Source organism: Parasteatoda tepidariorum, chromosome 6 (assembly GCF_043381705.1).
Source record: "Parasteatoda tepidariorum isolate YZ-2023 chromosome 6, CAS_Ptep_4.0, whole genome shotgun sequence".
Taxonomy (NCBI): Eukaryota; Metazoa; Arthropoda; class Arachnida; order Araneae; family Theridiidae; genus Parasteatoda; species Parasteatoda tepidariorum.
Window position 1 is genome coordinate 1,182,327 of NC_092209.1, and position 18,026 is coordinate 1,200,352.

Sequence of the window (18,026 nt, forward strand, 5' to 3'; positions counted from 1 at the left end):
GAAATTTTATCTATTGATTTTAATTTTTAGTTTATTATTTTTATTTATCTAAATTACCATTGATTTAAAATTGTTTTACTCTATAGAAACGCGTTTTAAGAGCACAAACATAAACAAAGCAAACACGGGATTTCAGATAGCTTTGTGATCTTTGAGCTAGTAAAAAATAATTGAATGTGCAGTATAAGTTGAAACAGAACAGTCTACAGTTTTATTTATAGCAATGGCTAATGCTAAAGTCATGCGAGAAAATCATTTTCCGAACATTTCTGCCTAACGGAATAATTAAAATTTGTAAACGAATTTTAGTATCAGCGGCTAAATTAATACCTTCGAGTTTTCAAGAGTTAAAATAGTAATTATAATAGTTTTCAATAGCACAAATAGTTCTGAAGTTCTTAGAGATTTGACTGGGCGTTGTTTGACAAGGTCGGGCATAAACATAATTTTAGTAAAAAATGTACTAGGTAAAAATGTATTTAGTAAAAAATGTATTAAGACAAAAATGTATTATTAGTGAGTTCAAAAAGAAAATTGAAAAACGTAATAACAAAATCCAACATTTTTTATTTAAAATGTATTAAATAAATGCATAAAACTCGAAAATGAATGAAAATAACTTGCTAATTAATATTTTTATTCATTTTGCAAAATAATTGCATTTCGAAAGTGGTGTCACTGAGTCTGCTGCGAGAATTTCTCAGAACGTGCTTAGCCACGCTGAATAAGCGCTCCACGGGAGCACTAGAAGGTACTGCAGTATTATATTTCACATATAATTTTTTTACGATTGGATATCGATTCAAAATTGATATGCTTTCCGTTTCGACATTTGAGCTCATGTATGCCATAAATTCTTCTGTCGCTGGTGATTGGCATGATGTTTTCAGCTTTAGAAAATTTAAAATACCTGGGTTTTTTTTTCTGTTACGTTATTACTTATAGCAGGGTGTTCAGCTTGGACAATTCTTTCCAATTTTTTTGTAGCCTCCTCCCTAGCTTTTTCTTCCAACCAATTAAATTTGATTCAAGGTACCAGACCTGCAGCAAACAATAAACCGTCCTGCGATTTCACATCGCGAAACCTTTCACGCACGCCATCTAAAAGAGCTTTGTTTAAAGGTTTACAAACTGTTGTTTTAATAATGTTACTATGAAGCTCTTATTCAAAAGAGCGGTCTTTTTCCTTTCAGAAATGACAATTTTAAAAGGTCAAGGTATTTAAACACGAAGTTAGCTGTGAATGCATATATATTGCACATTAATTTTATAAATTAAAAAAACCTAAGCATTTCTTTAAATTATTATTTTTATTTTTTATTTTTTTAGAAAACTTACCGAGTTTTAGAAAAAAGTAACGATTTCATTCGACATTTCCGTTACAAATACTTGTATTTTTTCCCTAAAAAAGTAACGAAAGTACAGTAAAAGTACTAAATTTAAAAAGTAACGAAGTGCAAGTAAAAGTAAGTACTTTTTTCATGTACCGGAGGTACAAGTAACGAAAGTAAAAGTACTGCCATATATGGTATAAAGGACTGTTTCTTTTTAAGAATCGGAAAAGAGGAAAAACTTGTTTTCGTAAAGAATCCATGATTACCAAGAGACAGGAGAAAAAAGGTTTTAATACATTTTGGTAGCCAGGTTTTTTTATTTCTTCCGAAAACAATCAAAGTGATTTTAATAACAGCCTTTTTTTCCGTGACACAAACTGACCTGTTTTTCAAAATATAAATAACTAGTAGCACATGTATTTGATGAGCAGAGTTTATTTCCCAGAAGCAAAATAATTCTGCATTATATAAATACTATTAATATGTATATTTGGAATCTACGTCAAAGCAGGGTCCTCTTTTTTAAAAATATAATGTGAGGAATAACAGAAAGAAATTTTTTTATTTATAGATATTTTTTGCGACCAGTCATTAATGCAGAAAATTTTCAAAACGTCTTTTAAAACTACTACACGTCTAATGCACTGATCTCAAAAATATTTTCAAATAATTATTCCAACAAACATTCTGATGAAGAATGATATGAATCGTGTGCATTTCCAAATCTTCATTTAATTCAAGCATTTGAAGTATGATATTTTAATAAGCAATGACTTATTAATGAATTCCCTTTCCTGTTTATCTAAGATTAGAGCATTTCTCCTACATATTTAGATGCATAGATGAATAATATCGGCAATAAATACAGCGGACGTAGTTGAATACTCCCTTCACATTCAGATAAGATAAATATTCGATTTGAATAATTTTATTTTGATTCTGAATGGTTGATTCCTTTCATCGGATTACGAAGTCGCGTGACTTATGCAATGCAAATGATGTAAAAGACAAATGCAAGAAAATATTATTATTGTATGGTATTTACGAGGCAGTTTATAGATTCGGGGATCTTTGAGATTGAAAAAATAGATAATGAATGGAATGTTATCCTTAGTACGTTAACGGAATCATTCAAAAAATATATTTGATAATTTTTCAGAAATGTTCTTCCATTACTTAAGTTCCTTTGAAAAATTAAATGAATGAGAATAAAAATCCCATAACGAATTTAAAGAAACTCAATTATAATAGTTTCTCTAGTAATTTCACTTGTAATGCTATGCAAAAATAATGTTCATAAGTATAGAAAGGAAATTAAAAAATATAATTTGGAAGGAAAAAAACGTGGAAATGATTTGGAACACTTTATACATTAGTTTCTTCCTTGCTGTATTTGTGAAGAAAAAAAATGTATTAGAGAAAAATAAATATGAAAAGGAAAAAAAAGTCAGACATGGCATCATTAAAATGCAATTAACTGTAATTGCGAGACAAAACAGAAATATTAAATCTAATCTAATAAAAGGAATTCTCGAAAAATGCGTAAAAAAATAAAGGAAAATCTGTATCAATTAAGCTCAAAGAGAATAAATGTCACTTTCAATTCTACTCTTCGCATTTTCATGCGAACAAGATGGAATATATTTATTTTTCTGTCTTTACACAATTTTTTTCCTATTTATTTAAAAAAGAAGTTATAATTACTGTTGCGAGGTGTTTTATCTTTGAAAAAAAACACATTACTAATAAATAGTAATAAAATTAAAATAATTATTTTGATAAAACAATTTGCAAGAATATTTTAAACCCCTTCTTTTCATCAAAATCTCTAAATACTCAGTCGACACAAATTCAAAATGCTACGAAATGGTAAGCAAAAGTAACAACTTTTTACTTTTACGAAATTAATTAAAAACTATTATTTTTCAATTTAATGCTTCTTAACAATACGGAGGTTCATGGTTTAAACAAAGGCACCGACAATCATACATCCTTTCATACTATTCAAATTATGTCTCTTTGAAAACAAATTTCGATGCTCAGTAGGTTTTTCTGGTTCAAAATTTTAAACAAAATGTCCACTTAAAATACGCTCACCAGATTGTTTAAATTCTTCCCAGGCAAAAAAAAAATAAATTCTATTTTGAAGAATCAGATATCACGTTTATAAAACACTGTTTTTTTAAAGGTTACATTTTACTAAAATGCTGGGTACCAAGTCAAATATTCTTGTCACTGATGTGATTTGGCCACAAGAATTTGTGGACCCCTGCTCTTATTCTTTGGAACTGGTAATAAATTGATAGAAACATGCCCTCGTTCGTAAAAAAAGGTGACTGCTTGAAAATGAAATTAAAATCCATTTTAAAAAGTAATCTTGTTTATTTCTGTTACAACAATAATTAATTTTGTACACATTGTAACCTTTATGAAGTTATTTCCATATCTACAAAACCAAAATTAAAATAAATATTAAATGTCTGTAAATAGTTTCGTAAAATTTCAATTTTAATGCAGATACTATGAAACACTTGCAGACGGGATAGAAAGAAATATTGTAGATAAATTTTTGCTTATACAAAATATTATATTTATATATATATACAAAAAGGACAAAAAGAGAAATTATATATGTTTCGGAAAAACATTTCCGTTATATTTTTATATTTTGGAAACTTTATTTCCATTAAAAGATTTATACATAATTAAAAGCTTTAAATATCATAAATCTCTTTGTAGTTCTATATTTAATTATAATGATATGAGCTAAAAAAATTTAGGTGATGTATCCGATTATGAATTTCACTGTGAAGAAGAGAAATATTTTGATTTTGTTCATAAACATATTATTACTGGTAATTTAAATATTATAGAAAACTTGATAAAAGGTACAAAAAACGTTTGGGTTGAAAACATGATAAAAGGCACAAAAATTAGACCCATTTATCATAGATCAATTAATAAAATTCTGAAATACTTTCATAATGATCTCAATAGTTCTTGTTTAAAGATATCAAATAGATTCTCTTTACTTTAGGTATGCTAACGGAATGAAAATGGGGTGTTTATTATTAATTTAAAAACTTTGTTTTCAATAATAAGGATAATTTAAATAACAGTAACAATTCAACAAATGTTTCTAAAATTGTTTATTCAATTAAGCAGCTACAAAACATTTTGTAATTACCCCCATAGACAATGGTAACAATAATTATGCTATCTTCTGTAAAAAATTCTATGTTGAACTTTTAAATACAGAGTTTTGAAAAATAGTAAAAATTTTAAACTTAGTAATTTAAATTATAATATTGTCATTAGAATAATTTTAGCTTTATATAAGAGGTTAAAAATTAAAATCAGCAACAATTTCTTTATTTAATTATCAGTCCTAAATTTCATAAAATTCCTATAAAATTTAGAACAATCACATGTGGATCTAATACTTACCTTACCAAACCTGGCACCACTTTCTCTAACTACTTAAATACAATTATTAACAATATTGTTAAAGAAGGTTTTTCTTGGATTATCCCTAATAATCAACCGATTTTAGAATTTATTAAACATAATAAAATTAATTCTATTGCGACTTTTGATTTCCAGGATCTTTTCAATAGCATTCCCCTTTCTAAACTAAACGATGTCATTTTGAATTATTACTATGATTTTAAAAATATCCTTAATTGCGATTTTGATTATTGGGAAATTCTAATATTTTTTTTTTTTAATAATTATCTTTACAATGGAAAAGATATTTTTCTCAAATTGATGAAATACCACAAGGATCTAATTTTTCATCCCTCTTAGCTAATTTAGTTTTGCATTAACTTATTTTTGCATCTCTTAGCTAACTTATTTTGAAAAAAATAATACTCTTAATATTAAATTTGTTTTTAGATTTATTGCTGATATAATTATCTTTAATTTTCAAGATTATACTATTTTATTAAATATTATATACCCCAGAAATCTTGCTTCGTAATCATAATGATAATACAAATTACAATTTTTTGGATTTGGGTATTATAAAAGAAGAAAATATCTGCTTTGTTGATTTATACGATAAAAGAAATGATTTCAATTTTAACATAAATAAACTAATTACTTGGAATTCTAATGTTTCTAATAACATCTATTTAAATACCATTTTTAATCGAATGAATAAAATATAAAGAATAAGTAGTAATGCTTATTTATCCAAAAAACAAATCGATAAACTCTTTTAAAATTTGATAATAAAAAAAAACAATAGATGCACAACTAAAGTATTAAATTTTATATTAAATCATTGAGTTAATTGTATATTATTTTAAATAAATTTACTAAAAAACTTCGTTGTTAATTTACATAATTTTTGCCATGCGCAAATCCATTTCGTGCCACCCGTGGCTAAAATTATATGCAAAACGGTCAATTCATGTTTCTTTCTCTTTTCTATTTTATTTTATTTTTTTCTTTACCAAAAGTTAATTTTCTGAAATTATTAATTGCCAACTTCTTTAAATTATCCAGTATACACACACACATCTTGCACACATCCATTTTTTGGCCCATCCTTGGTAAGAACGCACTATAAAACAAACCCCCCATTTACGCTTTTACCTCAATTTGCGCTTCTGTTTTCATATTTTGTAATTTCGCAATCTTGATACGACAATATTTTAAATCATTCTTGAAAAATTTCTCGGTCATGTAAGTTCTTTGAATTCGCTACTCGCTTTATAGATTTCGTTTCATGTTTTATTCTGTTTTCTTTACATTTTATTTTTGGTTTTTACGTGATATTTTAACTTAATGTGTTTTATTTTATTTGTTGTAAATTTTTCGTAAAATAGTTTTAAGTGCTCCTCACACTATTGTATTGATTTTTTTTTGCTTTGGCTATTTTGATACAATTTTAGAAAGCACTCCTTTTTGCGTATGTAATCATGTGAGCTAATGAAAACATTATATATTTTATTTTCCGGAATTTTATTAATTTTTTTTTCCTTTTTTCGGAGTTTTTTTTTTCCAGATTTCTTACTATTATTTATCTTTTTCCCTATTTTCATTGTTCAGTAATTTTTCCGGTTAACAATATGGAGAAAACAAGGAAAAAATATGAAGATATAAAGATGTAAAGAAGAAGAAAAAAATTAAAAATTGTTAAAAAATGCTTTTAAAAAATTTTTAAAAATTAAGAAAATTTTGGAAAATAAATTAATACTCAACATAAATCAGTTTAACCAATAAAATAATCTATACTAACACCATTGATATGTTTTGGTTTAACTATATTAATACAATATTAAAAAGCACTATTTTTCGGATATAATCGTGTAAGCTGATGGCGAGATTATATCTTTTCCTTATTTATTTTATTTTCTATTTTTTTAAAATTTTAATATTTTTAAAAAACATTTTTGAATTTTCTTCTCCTTTAAAAACTCTTTATATCTTTTTTCTTGTTATCTCTATATTTTTAAGTTATTTTATGAATTCAATGTACTTGCAGCTTATGCGCAGCAAATAAAACTTTTTATTATTTATTTTTCTTCTTTAATCTCTCTTTTCTTTTATTTATCCTTTTTGACTTTATGTTATTATATATACAGGGTGATTCTAAAAAGATAGGCAAAATTTTAGGAAGTAATAGTACACACCCAGTAAACAATTTTTATCATAGAATGCATGGTCGAAAACAAAACGCAAAACCGCTAGAGGGCGTCAAAGTTTATGTTCTTATATGAGGCAAAAACACACAAAGAACGATGAAGTCAAGTTATAAAAGCAAATTTAATGGCATGTGATTACAATAAGTGTTCAAAACAGTGACCGGCAGCGGCTATGCACGCAGTACAACGGCGAAGAAAAGATAGGCGAACATTCTGAAACACACCATCACGAACTTTCCCTGCAGCGGCCGAAAGCTTGGCGACAAGTTCTTCTGCAGGTTCAATGGGAGTCTCATAGATAAGAGCCTTCAGCTGTCCCCACAAAAAGCCAATTATTTTTTAAATATTTTTTGACATTATAGCACTCGAATCAGCAGCTATGTATGAATCGTGACGAAAAATTTGCATACGAGCTCTTCTTCTTCCCATAATATGCAAATAATAACTCGCAGCGCAGTAACTCGCAATAGGAATGGAGCTTTCACGTTTGCATCAAACAACTTTCCAAATGCGCCAACACCTTCGCGTCTTGTTTTCGGCCATGCATTCTTTGATAAAAATTGTTTGCTTGGGTGTGTACTATCACTTCCTAAAATTTTGCACATCTTTTTAGAATCAACCTGTATATGCTGAATCTCCTGTTTACTGCATTAGTTCCTCACCAGCTCTTCATTGCGCTTGGAAATGCATTTTGTGCTGATTTGCCCCTCTCGGCAAAAGTGGTTTTTCTTGTTCTGTTGTTCATCTTTTTTCTCTCTTGGGTACTGTGGTCTTTCAAGTTTAGTTTCTCTCTCCTATTTTTTCATTTTTCTTTGGAAACATTACATTTTTATTTCAAGTGACTTTTGCTTTTTCTCATTCAAATCTGGAAAGTCTTGAAAATGAGGGCCTATTTTTAAAACACTTGAAACCTCTACTGTTATTTCCAATTTTTATATTTCTGGAACAAATGAAGTTTTAATTCAGGTAATATTTTACCACTTCAGGCTCTTGGGGTTATTAATTTAGAAAGTATACACTTGGATACATACATACAGTGATCAAGTTAGGGATGCAAATTATTGTGAAAAGAGAGAGAAAAATACGCTATGATGAAATCATTGTAGAGGAAGGTTGGAGATGCCATAAACATTAAAACTGTTTAAATCGGCAGTTGAAATATGAATGTGTTTCTTCTAATCATCTTTTAACTCCTCAGTGTTTCCTCCCGCAATCAAAATTATATTAATGTTTTTTGCATCCACCTTCCAGTACTGAGTTTTTACTAATTTCGATGGGCGTTTTTGTTCTTTCCTTAATTAAATATCAGTTTGCGACCCGGATGTCTTTACTTTTTGTTTTTATATTTACTAAATATTCTAATATCACATAGTGAGAGCAGCGGTCTTTAAAGAACAACCTGTATATGACTTATACTGGCCCTCTTAAGCAAAGCATTTAAGTTAGTTCATTCAATAGCTAAAAAATTATCCCACGTGTGAGCACGGTATTTTTTTAATAATTTGACTGTAATGACTGTTAATATATTTGCTATCTTCCATATTTGTTATTTATATATACCATATATGCTATCTTCAACTTAACTAATGGCATTAGAAAAGCATGTAGGACAACATAACTCTGAAGCTATAGTCTTGATTGGGTAGACTATATTTGAGGGTGCCCCTTGATTCTTNTATATAAAGAATAAAAATTGATAATTTTATTTTTATTCTTTTGTTAGCTTGCATTCTGAAGGACACTTTCCCTGAAATTTTTCTTTCGTAAGTTGTAAAACAAACATAAAATATACTGGGGACATGAAAATGACTGTTTTTATGAGAATGACCCATATATATATATATATATATAATACAAAAATTATGAAAAATATTTTTGCATCAATAAAAGCATTGAAACTCTTTCGTTTTCATAAACTGAGACAGAGAACATAGAAAGATAAAGATTTTTCAAAAAGATAAGAAAAGAAAATATTAAAATAAAATATTTTTAAGAGCATTGCGTTATATTTATGCTATGCACTGATGATGACAGTTGTCAGATTTAAGCTTCAGAGCTGATCACCGAAGTCATTGAGAAAGTAAAACCTCACAGCAACAGTATTTTAATAAATGATTAGGTTTTGTTCAATGGGGGGAGAGAACTGAAACATGAAACATCATAAATTTAAATGAAGTTGAATGCCAAATATTTCATTAAAAAAAGATAACAGAAGGAGACATTTATGAAGAAGAAGAAATTCAAAGCAGCAATTTAATGCTATATTTTGAAACTGACCTGAACCATTTAAACATAAAATTTAATCTAGAAAAAGGCATCTTTTTTTTTTTCGTATTTTTTTTTAATTTTTTTTTTTTTTAATCTTTTCGCGTATTAAAATGTTCGTGAAAGTCTTCTTGTATTGTTTGGAATGCTTCATTGTACTCTACCTTGTTAAACACTGTTAGATTTTGACTTTTTTATTATTTTATTGAATAGAAAATAAATGCTTAAAATCTAAAAAAATTTTTTATTTAAGAAGTGAAAATAAGAGACATTCATCGTATTGCAAAATTAAGGTTCATTGCATATTCACTTGAAAGAGTCTTATTTTTGGTGTCAGGAGGTGACCGACGGACAGTGCTGGGTGGTAGTGCGACGGAGTTGACGAAGTGTGATCGACCCAAAGCACCCCTGCGTCGCTCCTCAGAAGGCAACTATGCCCTGCGCAGGAAATCCTCTTCTTCTTCTAATGCTGCCGACGATCCAACGTCCAGTGATCCATCCTCCGTCACTTCCTCCTCATCATCTTCATCTGAATCAGGCAAGATATAATGTTTTACATAAGGTAGAGTGCCTTCATAATCCGAATGGCTGATATACGACTGACAATAATTTTGCACCACCTTGAGGATCCTTAACATTGTGTGTCGCGGAAATTTCTAATAAATTATCCATATTATTTTAAAATTTCATTTGTTAATTTTATCCTACACATGTTTGAAGATACAATAAGCCATTAATAAAAAAATAACCATTTTAATTTTTAATATAATAGAATGTGGGGAGAGAAGTTAGAATATGGGAGCTAGTGTTGACAATTTCTATTTTTATTTTTTTCCAAAAAAGCTTACTAATTATTATATTGAACGTATCCAATGTATTTTAATTATAATTGGAACGCTTGTCTTCATTTTCAGTTATGCATTATCCTTATAAGTTATATATTATCTTAATAATAAACTTTACTGATAATCTTTTTTTTCCTCAAGAATTAGTTGCTTTGTCCACACTACCTTTTCCAGTTATTAAATCTATTGCTTTAAGCACGTAAACTCTGAAAATAAATAACTTTAAGTCTAAATATACTTTCTTGAGTTGATAATCTTAAGAAGGTTCATTTTGATTAATGTTAAAGCTTAATATGCATATAAGTACCAATCTCACTCGGTTTTTCTTGAATACATAAAGTGGTAGGAAATGTCATTCTATCAAATGATTTTTTATTTAACTCGTTAACCGGTTTTGTTGTAATATTACTCTAAATAGTATTTTATGGTATGTATAGCATTTATATTTCCTCTTGTTTTTCCCGCATCATTTTGCTCCATTAGCCATGCTCACATACTAATAAATAGAGAAGATTACTTGCTAGAAAAGAAAGAGGCAATTAGCATTTAGAAGAATTGATATTAAGGCACCTTAGGCGATACGCCGGATGACATGAATCGTCGCGTGGTATCAACCCCGCTGCAGCACAAGAGGCCAAGCAATATGCGCTAAGGCCCCGAGTTACACCAGAACAGGAGCACCACAATTGAATCCATGAGCGAAAAAGACCATTGAGCATCAGACTCAAAATTCAGAACCCACAGGGTAGTAGCGCCAATTCGATTGACTGCAGACAAGTCCGGGCCGAAATCAGGGAGACAGCAACCATAACGCGGTCCACTGGGACTTCTCAACCTAGAAGTTTGACGCACCATGCCTTTATTTAAAAATACAAAGAAGTACAAAAAGAATTTAAAAGCACATCAAAGTCGTAAAAAATAGAATGGACAGCAGCTAGGAAAATGCCAAATACTGGCTCACAAACAACAAGATAGTAATTTTTTTTTCTATGAGTAGTCAATCCTCTTTTGTATGTGCTTGAGCGTTCCTTTGTTCGATGGACGCATCCTCTTTAAGTCACTATGATCGGGGCTCAGCTTTAGTCCAAACTTTTTGCTTGTTTCAGAGCAATTTAAGCAATTGTTTTTTAGCAACTTTTTTTTTCCACTCCACCCTAATTGTTCAGTAGCCTACTAGGGCCTTCTAACAATATGTGTTCTCTTAGCATAAGGCTCTGTCTTTTTATTAACTCTATTAATTTCATTGAGAGTTCTTTCGAACTCTTTTGCATGATGGAATAGAACTCCATTTTGTCTTAGGACAATGTCACAACAACTGGGGTCTTACCCTGATTATCACTTATTGTTTTTATTAACGACAGAAACACAGTCATCTTTTGGTATCATGAAACAGGCAAGAAATTGATTTACAATGATTTAATCATCGTGGCTTATAAACATTTAAAACAAATAGCTGTTAATAGTTTGCTGAAGATTTTAAATAAATATTGCTTACCTCGATCGTTAATATGCAACCACTTTAAATATTGTAGGGGTATCTTTGAGTTTGTAAATATTAATTTATGTTTAATATCTAAACTGTATTCAAATTGAGGAGAAAAATTATTTCATTGACAAGTGATTGTATTAGAAGTGTGGTTTTAATGCTTATTCTTCAGAAAAAAAATTTCTAATTTCATCGAATTTTGCTTTTATTTTATAAAGTAGTTTGACAAATAAATATTAAATGTATGCTGAGAGACATTAATAGAATTTCAAAAGTTCCCATTTTACAAATGCAATAAAAATTTCAAAAATCCAAATATAATCAATATTTTGAATTAAAAATACCAAGCTATAAAAATGTATTAAAGCATCCACTTTTATGTAAAATGTGTAATTTAAAAAAAGATGATAATTGAAATTAACGAAATTGAATAGAGGTAATGAATGACTGCGTAACAAACCTCGGTATTTTAATACATTTGTGGCAATCGCATTGTATTATTTTGTAAAGAAAATATATCTGTATGCTAATTTATCTCTGAACGCCAAAGTAGTGTCTCAATAAAGGAAATTTCTACTTTTCGAATTTATTTTTCCATTGAATTTTTGGAAGAATCATGGGATCACTTTATAATACCGATGATTTCACATCTCTAATGTGTGTAATCATTAGTTCTTTTAAGTTCATGATCCATTACATAATTAAAACCACCAGTGACTATTAAAATATGTAATGAGTACGCGTTTTTTGTAGCTGACGCGTGCTTCGCAACAAGAGCTTGTGTCTTGTCCCGGTATTCCTTGGGAACAACTGTGCTGTTGCAGCCGTGTAGGTAAACTGTACTGTCAGTTCCGTGTCTTTAAAACTTTCAAATTAAACAAGTCGCCCGCCACGCGCGAGATACAGTCAGTGATGCATTTTTAGTCGGTAAAAAAATATGTCTGCTTAAAACTTGCGAAGTTACGATTTCTGAAGTAGCAAAATTCCTTGTCAGCATGTCAGGGAATTTTGATATTCGATGACAATGATTTTCACCGCAGCTCAGATCCCAGCTTTATTGGACTCTTTTGGTTAATAAATTTGAACCACCCCTCCCTACAACCCAGACCTTTAGCTGAGTGATTTTCATCTTTCCGATATATCAAACATTATTTTGGCGGGAATCACCGTAACATATAAATAAACACTACAATCAGTAAAAACGAAAAAAAAAAGGATAGGCATGTAGAATCTGGAAATAAATTTACTTCTTGAAAATTTTCCTTCGTTTGGTTTTTAATTTCAAACTGCCCTTACTTAAAACATAACTCTCGTATTATATCTCCCATTGTTAGAAACAACAAATAAAAAATAGTCTAAATATGTAGAAAGCAAACATGAAGAAGTTACTTTTCTACTATGAAAATCTTTCTATTTAATTTGCTACTTAACACTAAAGTCTTGTATGTGAAACTCTAGCATAATTTGCCTATTTCACAAAATTTGCAGAAAATTTTTGTGTTATAAATAACATTTCATTGGTCCCCAATATAATTTACAAACCTTGACATTAAGGCTTTTCGTGAAATATTTAAAAGCGAGAGATTCGCAAGAAATGGCCGAAAATATTCACACAAATCTGTGGAGTCTTCTTTTTTTCATGGGGGGAAACCTAGCAACCTCAAAGGTTTCTTAGAATACTCTTCACTAGTGAACAATTCGCGTGAGTTGATGATTTCTTGATTTTACTGTATTTCTTCTTAAAGAAAATGAAAAAAAAAAGATATTAAGACAAGGGAGTATTGATTGAATGTACAAAAAAATCGATAAATTATTAAAGAAAAAATCACTGATGCGTTGAAGAAGAAAATGGTTCGAAGCTAAAGAATAACCAGTAGTCAGAAAAAACTTCATTTTCTTTGTAGTTAACTGCAGTTACTTTTTTTTTAAAATGTAGTGACTACAAATTGCTTTCGAAATGCAGTTTGAAGACATACTTCACTATTTTTAGAAGACTTACTTTACCGGCGAGCATAATTTTCACCTATATTCTAAATGGTTTTTAATAAAAAGAATTAGCTTAGTTACATATGAGAAGATATCCAGAAATGTTAATTCACATTTACATAATATAGCACTATTTATAATATCCCTACATAATGTCCCACATAATATAGCACTATTCTAAGCGCTTTTTACGAATTTGTTTTTTTAACCTTCTAACTCTATGCTCTTCTCGACAGTGAATATTCAATTTAAGAAATGATAGGAAATTATGAAATATTTAGGTGATATAATGGCGATTCAGGTGATGAATGCTTTTTTTTATATTCTCCAAGAAATAAAGTACAGTGTGCAAAATAAAAAATGGGCCACCCTGAGTAACTTTACATCTAATGAATGGATCTTCACGTTCTAGGACTCAATCTTAATGGTTCGATTTCTAATAATTCCTTTGCTTACAAGATTTCCAATGCACGTTACATCTGTCGAGTCTCAAAGTCCTCCATGTTCCCACAACAAATCAATACCTCTGGGGGTACTGATCCAGGAGTTTCCTTGTCTTCTGGATTGGTTCAAAATTACAAGGCTACGGAGTTGAACGTAAGTAGTCGTAAACCCATGAAATTGGGTCGGCTGTTCAACGACGGTTATAAAATAAAAATATATAAAAACCTTCTATTGACAATATTTTTAACTTAAGTTGTGGAACATACTCTGCTACATCATATTTTTTCTTTAAACATATTCATAAACTTTTCAATAAAACGTTTTCCTTTAAATGTTTTTTTACTAAACACCTACTCTCACATAGTGTAAGAATCCTTGAAATTAATTAGAATAGGAGTAATTAACCTTTAAAATATTCATACTTCTAATCTCACAACGTTATTTTAAAAAAGAAGCATTCATAATTATAAAATATTTATGATTTTGAACTATAATAATGATATAGATGTTACCATGAATGACCCAAAGGGGTGGTTCCACCGGTGAATGTCAACAATCACATTGGGGAATGTTCGGAAATGTTTGTTAGATCCGATTTAATATTAGTTTGTTGGTTGATATATTCATTCTATATTTTAATATCTTCTAAGTATAGATAAGAAGAAACATCAGTGTTCGGAGTACCGGTTAAATGCATACTGGGCAGTGGCACTTGACCTTAAAAAAACATTGATGTAGGACATACCGGGCAGTGGCACTTCATTAGACCTATATATTTCGGGCATTTACCAAAGCGATCGTCAACTTTCACCGGTGGAAGTCAACAATTACCCATTTTGGGTATTCAGAGTAGCATATAAAATTCATTTATTTTAATTTTTGTATTTATTTTATCAACGAAACACACATTACAGATTTAAAAAAATCCGATGAAAGTGGTTTACAATAATGAAAAAAAGTAAGGTCATTGCAACTATAAAGCATTAAGGCATAAACTTTTAGAAACTGTTAATAACATTACCCGATTAAAAACTTCATTCGCTTCAAAAACAAACATGTTTCAAGCACTTCAAAAGTAGGCGCCCATTTTCAAGACTTGCCAAGAGTCAATGAGAAGAAACGAAAGAGATTTGATATAGAAAACGAAAATTTGGAAATGAAAAGTAGAAAAAGGAAATTGAGAAGAAAAAAAGAAGAAGAAGAAATCAGTAGTCTAGAGAGAAAAAAGATGAAAATTAGAATGTCATACGCAAGGAAATCAGCATTCATTTGTAATTTAGTACTTTAAAATCCAGTTATTACATCAAAAATGATTCGGGCTTATTTAATTTTTTCCCCTTGTTGAATGCAATCAATAAAAATTTCTAAAGCTATTATGCCACATAAGCCTTCGACTATTTGAGCAAACTATTTCTTCCAATTAAAGTGAGCTGAAGCATTACTTTTAAATAATTTTTATCAGAACTTAAGAATACGAGAATTTGGTTATTCAACCTATGAGATATTTGTTTGTATGAAGTGGGACAATTTATCAAAATATGAATGCATTACATTTGCTATCACTTTTGAGACTGCCCTATTCCGATGAAAGGTCTGATGTTAAGACTGTATTTACAACAAATGAGTCAATATTAGCATACATACCATCCAGATACAATTTCTTGTGAAATTTCAGATTGCAACGGATTATAATTTGTAGTAGTAACGAATAATTCACTTCTTTTGGGAAAAAAAGGAATAAAATTGAAATGTTCTTATTACTAATATTTTGCTTTTTTCGTCAAAATAACGGCCATGAAGTCATTCGACAGTCATTTTTGATAAAATTATAGGTTATCCATTGAAATTGTGGCAAAAATTTAATGCATGAAGTTTAAATCAAGAAAATGAAGTTGCTGGGTTGAAATTTTAGCTGAATTTATAATATTTGTCAAAACACGTCCATTCATTTCAAACTCGCCGTCGAGCATCATTGAGAATCAGTCAACGATTCTCTTAACTCGGTGAGGAACTTCATTGCTTCAAAAATATTTTTTGATTCTTTATCTTTACGGGAAAGTTTCGTTTCAGAAAAAGATATTTGATTCATTATTGTTATCAAGAATGACGTTTTCGATTAAAGAAAAAATTATTTCTGTTTTTGAAATATTTGTAGCAATTGTGATCATGAGGAGTGAAAAGAATAAAAATATTGCTATCTTAATGAAACAACTTATTCTCTATTTGTTTTTGTCTTGTGTACACAGAAATCTATCATTCATGAACGTGCTCATTGAATTTAGGGCACTCTGTTGTGTTTACTTATGACTTGAGTTCACATTTCACGACGTCGTCTACAAAAAAGAAAGTAAGACTTTATCCAATGATTGGTTTAATGATTCATAAAGCGCAGCATTAATATTTCATTTTATCAGATTGTTACTTAATCAGAACCGTGCTTCGTTGAGTGTAGGATATAAAACATAATGAGATATTACAATAACTTTCTGAAATATTATATCATGTCCTAGATATAGTAAGATCAGACCCCTTCTTTTTGACTGGTTCGAGTTTATCAAAATTAAGAGGAAGATTTCTGTAATTCTGAAAAAGTGACATTGATTGAATGTTTAAGACACCCATGCTAATTTTTACATTTCACGTTTTCTTTTTGAGGGAGGGGGGATTCTATTCTAAATTTTAATTATAAATTTTTTCTCTTAGAAAATTTCATACCAAAAAATAATTTTTCATAATCACTTACTGTGATTTTATTTAACTTGTTTATAGGACCCTATATTAATATGTATATTGAAAAGTATAAAATTTTGATTAATCTCGTTAAGTTTATCTTTATTTAAATGCGAAACTAAAATCAATAAAAATTCAATTCAAAAGTTCTTCCGTTATAGCATATACAATACACAACAATTTTGTTAAAAAAACGAAAAACTGTCCATCGTTACTTTGAAATGTTCCTCTCAAACCATAAATTTGCTCTGCTAAGTTCTAAAAAATCCCCTTAAAACATATAAAAGTATAAGATCGGTTATTTATTTTTTAATTTTAACTAATAGCGACACATGTCCCAATTAGTTTTTTACACATCTCTGTACTACTACTTTGAAAGCTTGTTATTAAATATTAAGTTTTTTTCTTTGCTTTTCAGTTGTGCAAAAAGAGTCATTATTCTATGAAAATGTTACTTCAAATAAGAAAATAGATGTTATTCTGTCATCTGACCTTCTAAGTTGTTTCCAGCTGTAATTAACATCTATTCTGTTGTAAAAACAATTCTACATTTATCTTTGATTTAGTATTACAAATAAATCAAAACTATATAGAGGGTGATTCTTCATAAAAAAAACCATCCTTTTTATGCATTTTTAGAATCCTTATTAAAAATAAAAACAATAAGTATACTCTGAGGGGTGTCGTCAATAAATATTGAAGCAGGGAAAGAAACTAAAGCGAAACTGAAATTTTAGAAATAGACTAAAAATCTGAGTAGTAGGAAAACGTGGATTTAAAAAAATAAAACAAGAGGCAAAAACTTGAAGGTGTTTCTTATATTTGGTTTTTAACTCCCCTCTGTTTCCTTCCACAATTAAATCTGTCTTATTGTTTGATTCCCTTACTGTCAGATTTCAAAAACGTTTTAATTTCTCCTCAAAGAGGATACTTTTTTATTTTGACAAGGATTCTAAAAATGTATATGAAGTGCGGTTTTCTACGGAACTGTATATTTAAGAATCCTACATACATTTTATTTATTTCTGTTTAACAATGAATGAAGGTATTTTTTTTCTACAGGTTGCAATGGTGACTCTGAAACGTGCAGCTACTGTCGCCTGTCGGAGAGTAGTGACACGTACGAATGTCCCGACAGCACGGACGACGAGAGATCCTCTTCATCGTGCGACAACACCAGGTACACATCTATTCAATACAATATCAAAAGTAAATACTGATCATTTCGACTGTTTTCAATGCTAATGTTAATGAAATGGAACCTTCAGAAGGACAGTGCCTT

At 29.4% G+C, this 18,026-nt stretch overlaps 1 protein-coding gene across 2 annotated transcripts in view; it reads left to right on the forward strand.

Annotated features, from left to right (window-relative positions):
* The window catches only part of LOC107437036 (uncharacterized), a 325,463-nt gene that overhangs the window by 264,387 nt on the left and 43,050 nt on the right, over positions 1–18,026 (forward strand). For both annotated transcript variants that reach the window (XM_071181567.1, XM_071181568.1), the window contains 2 exons: positions 9,591–9,791; positions 17,807–17,924. In XM_071181567.1, the coding sequence (XP_071037668.1) occupies positions 9,591–9,791; positions 17,807–17,924 (319 nt within the window). The remainder of the gene's footprint in view (positions 1–9,590; positions 9,792–17,806; positions 17,925–18,026) is intronic.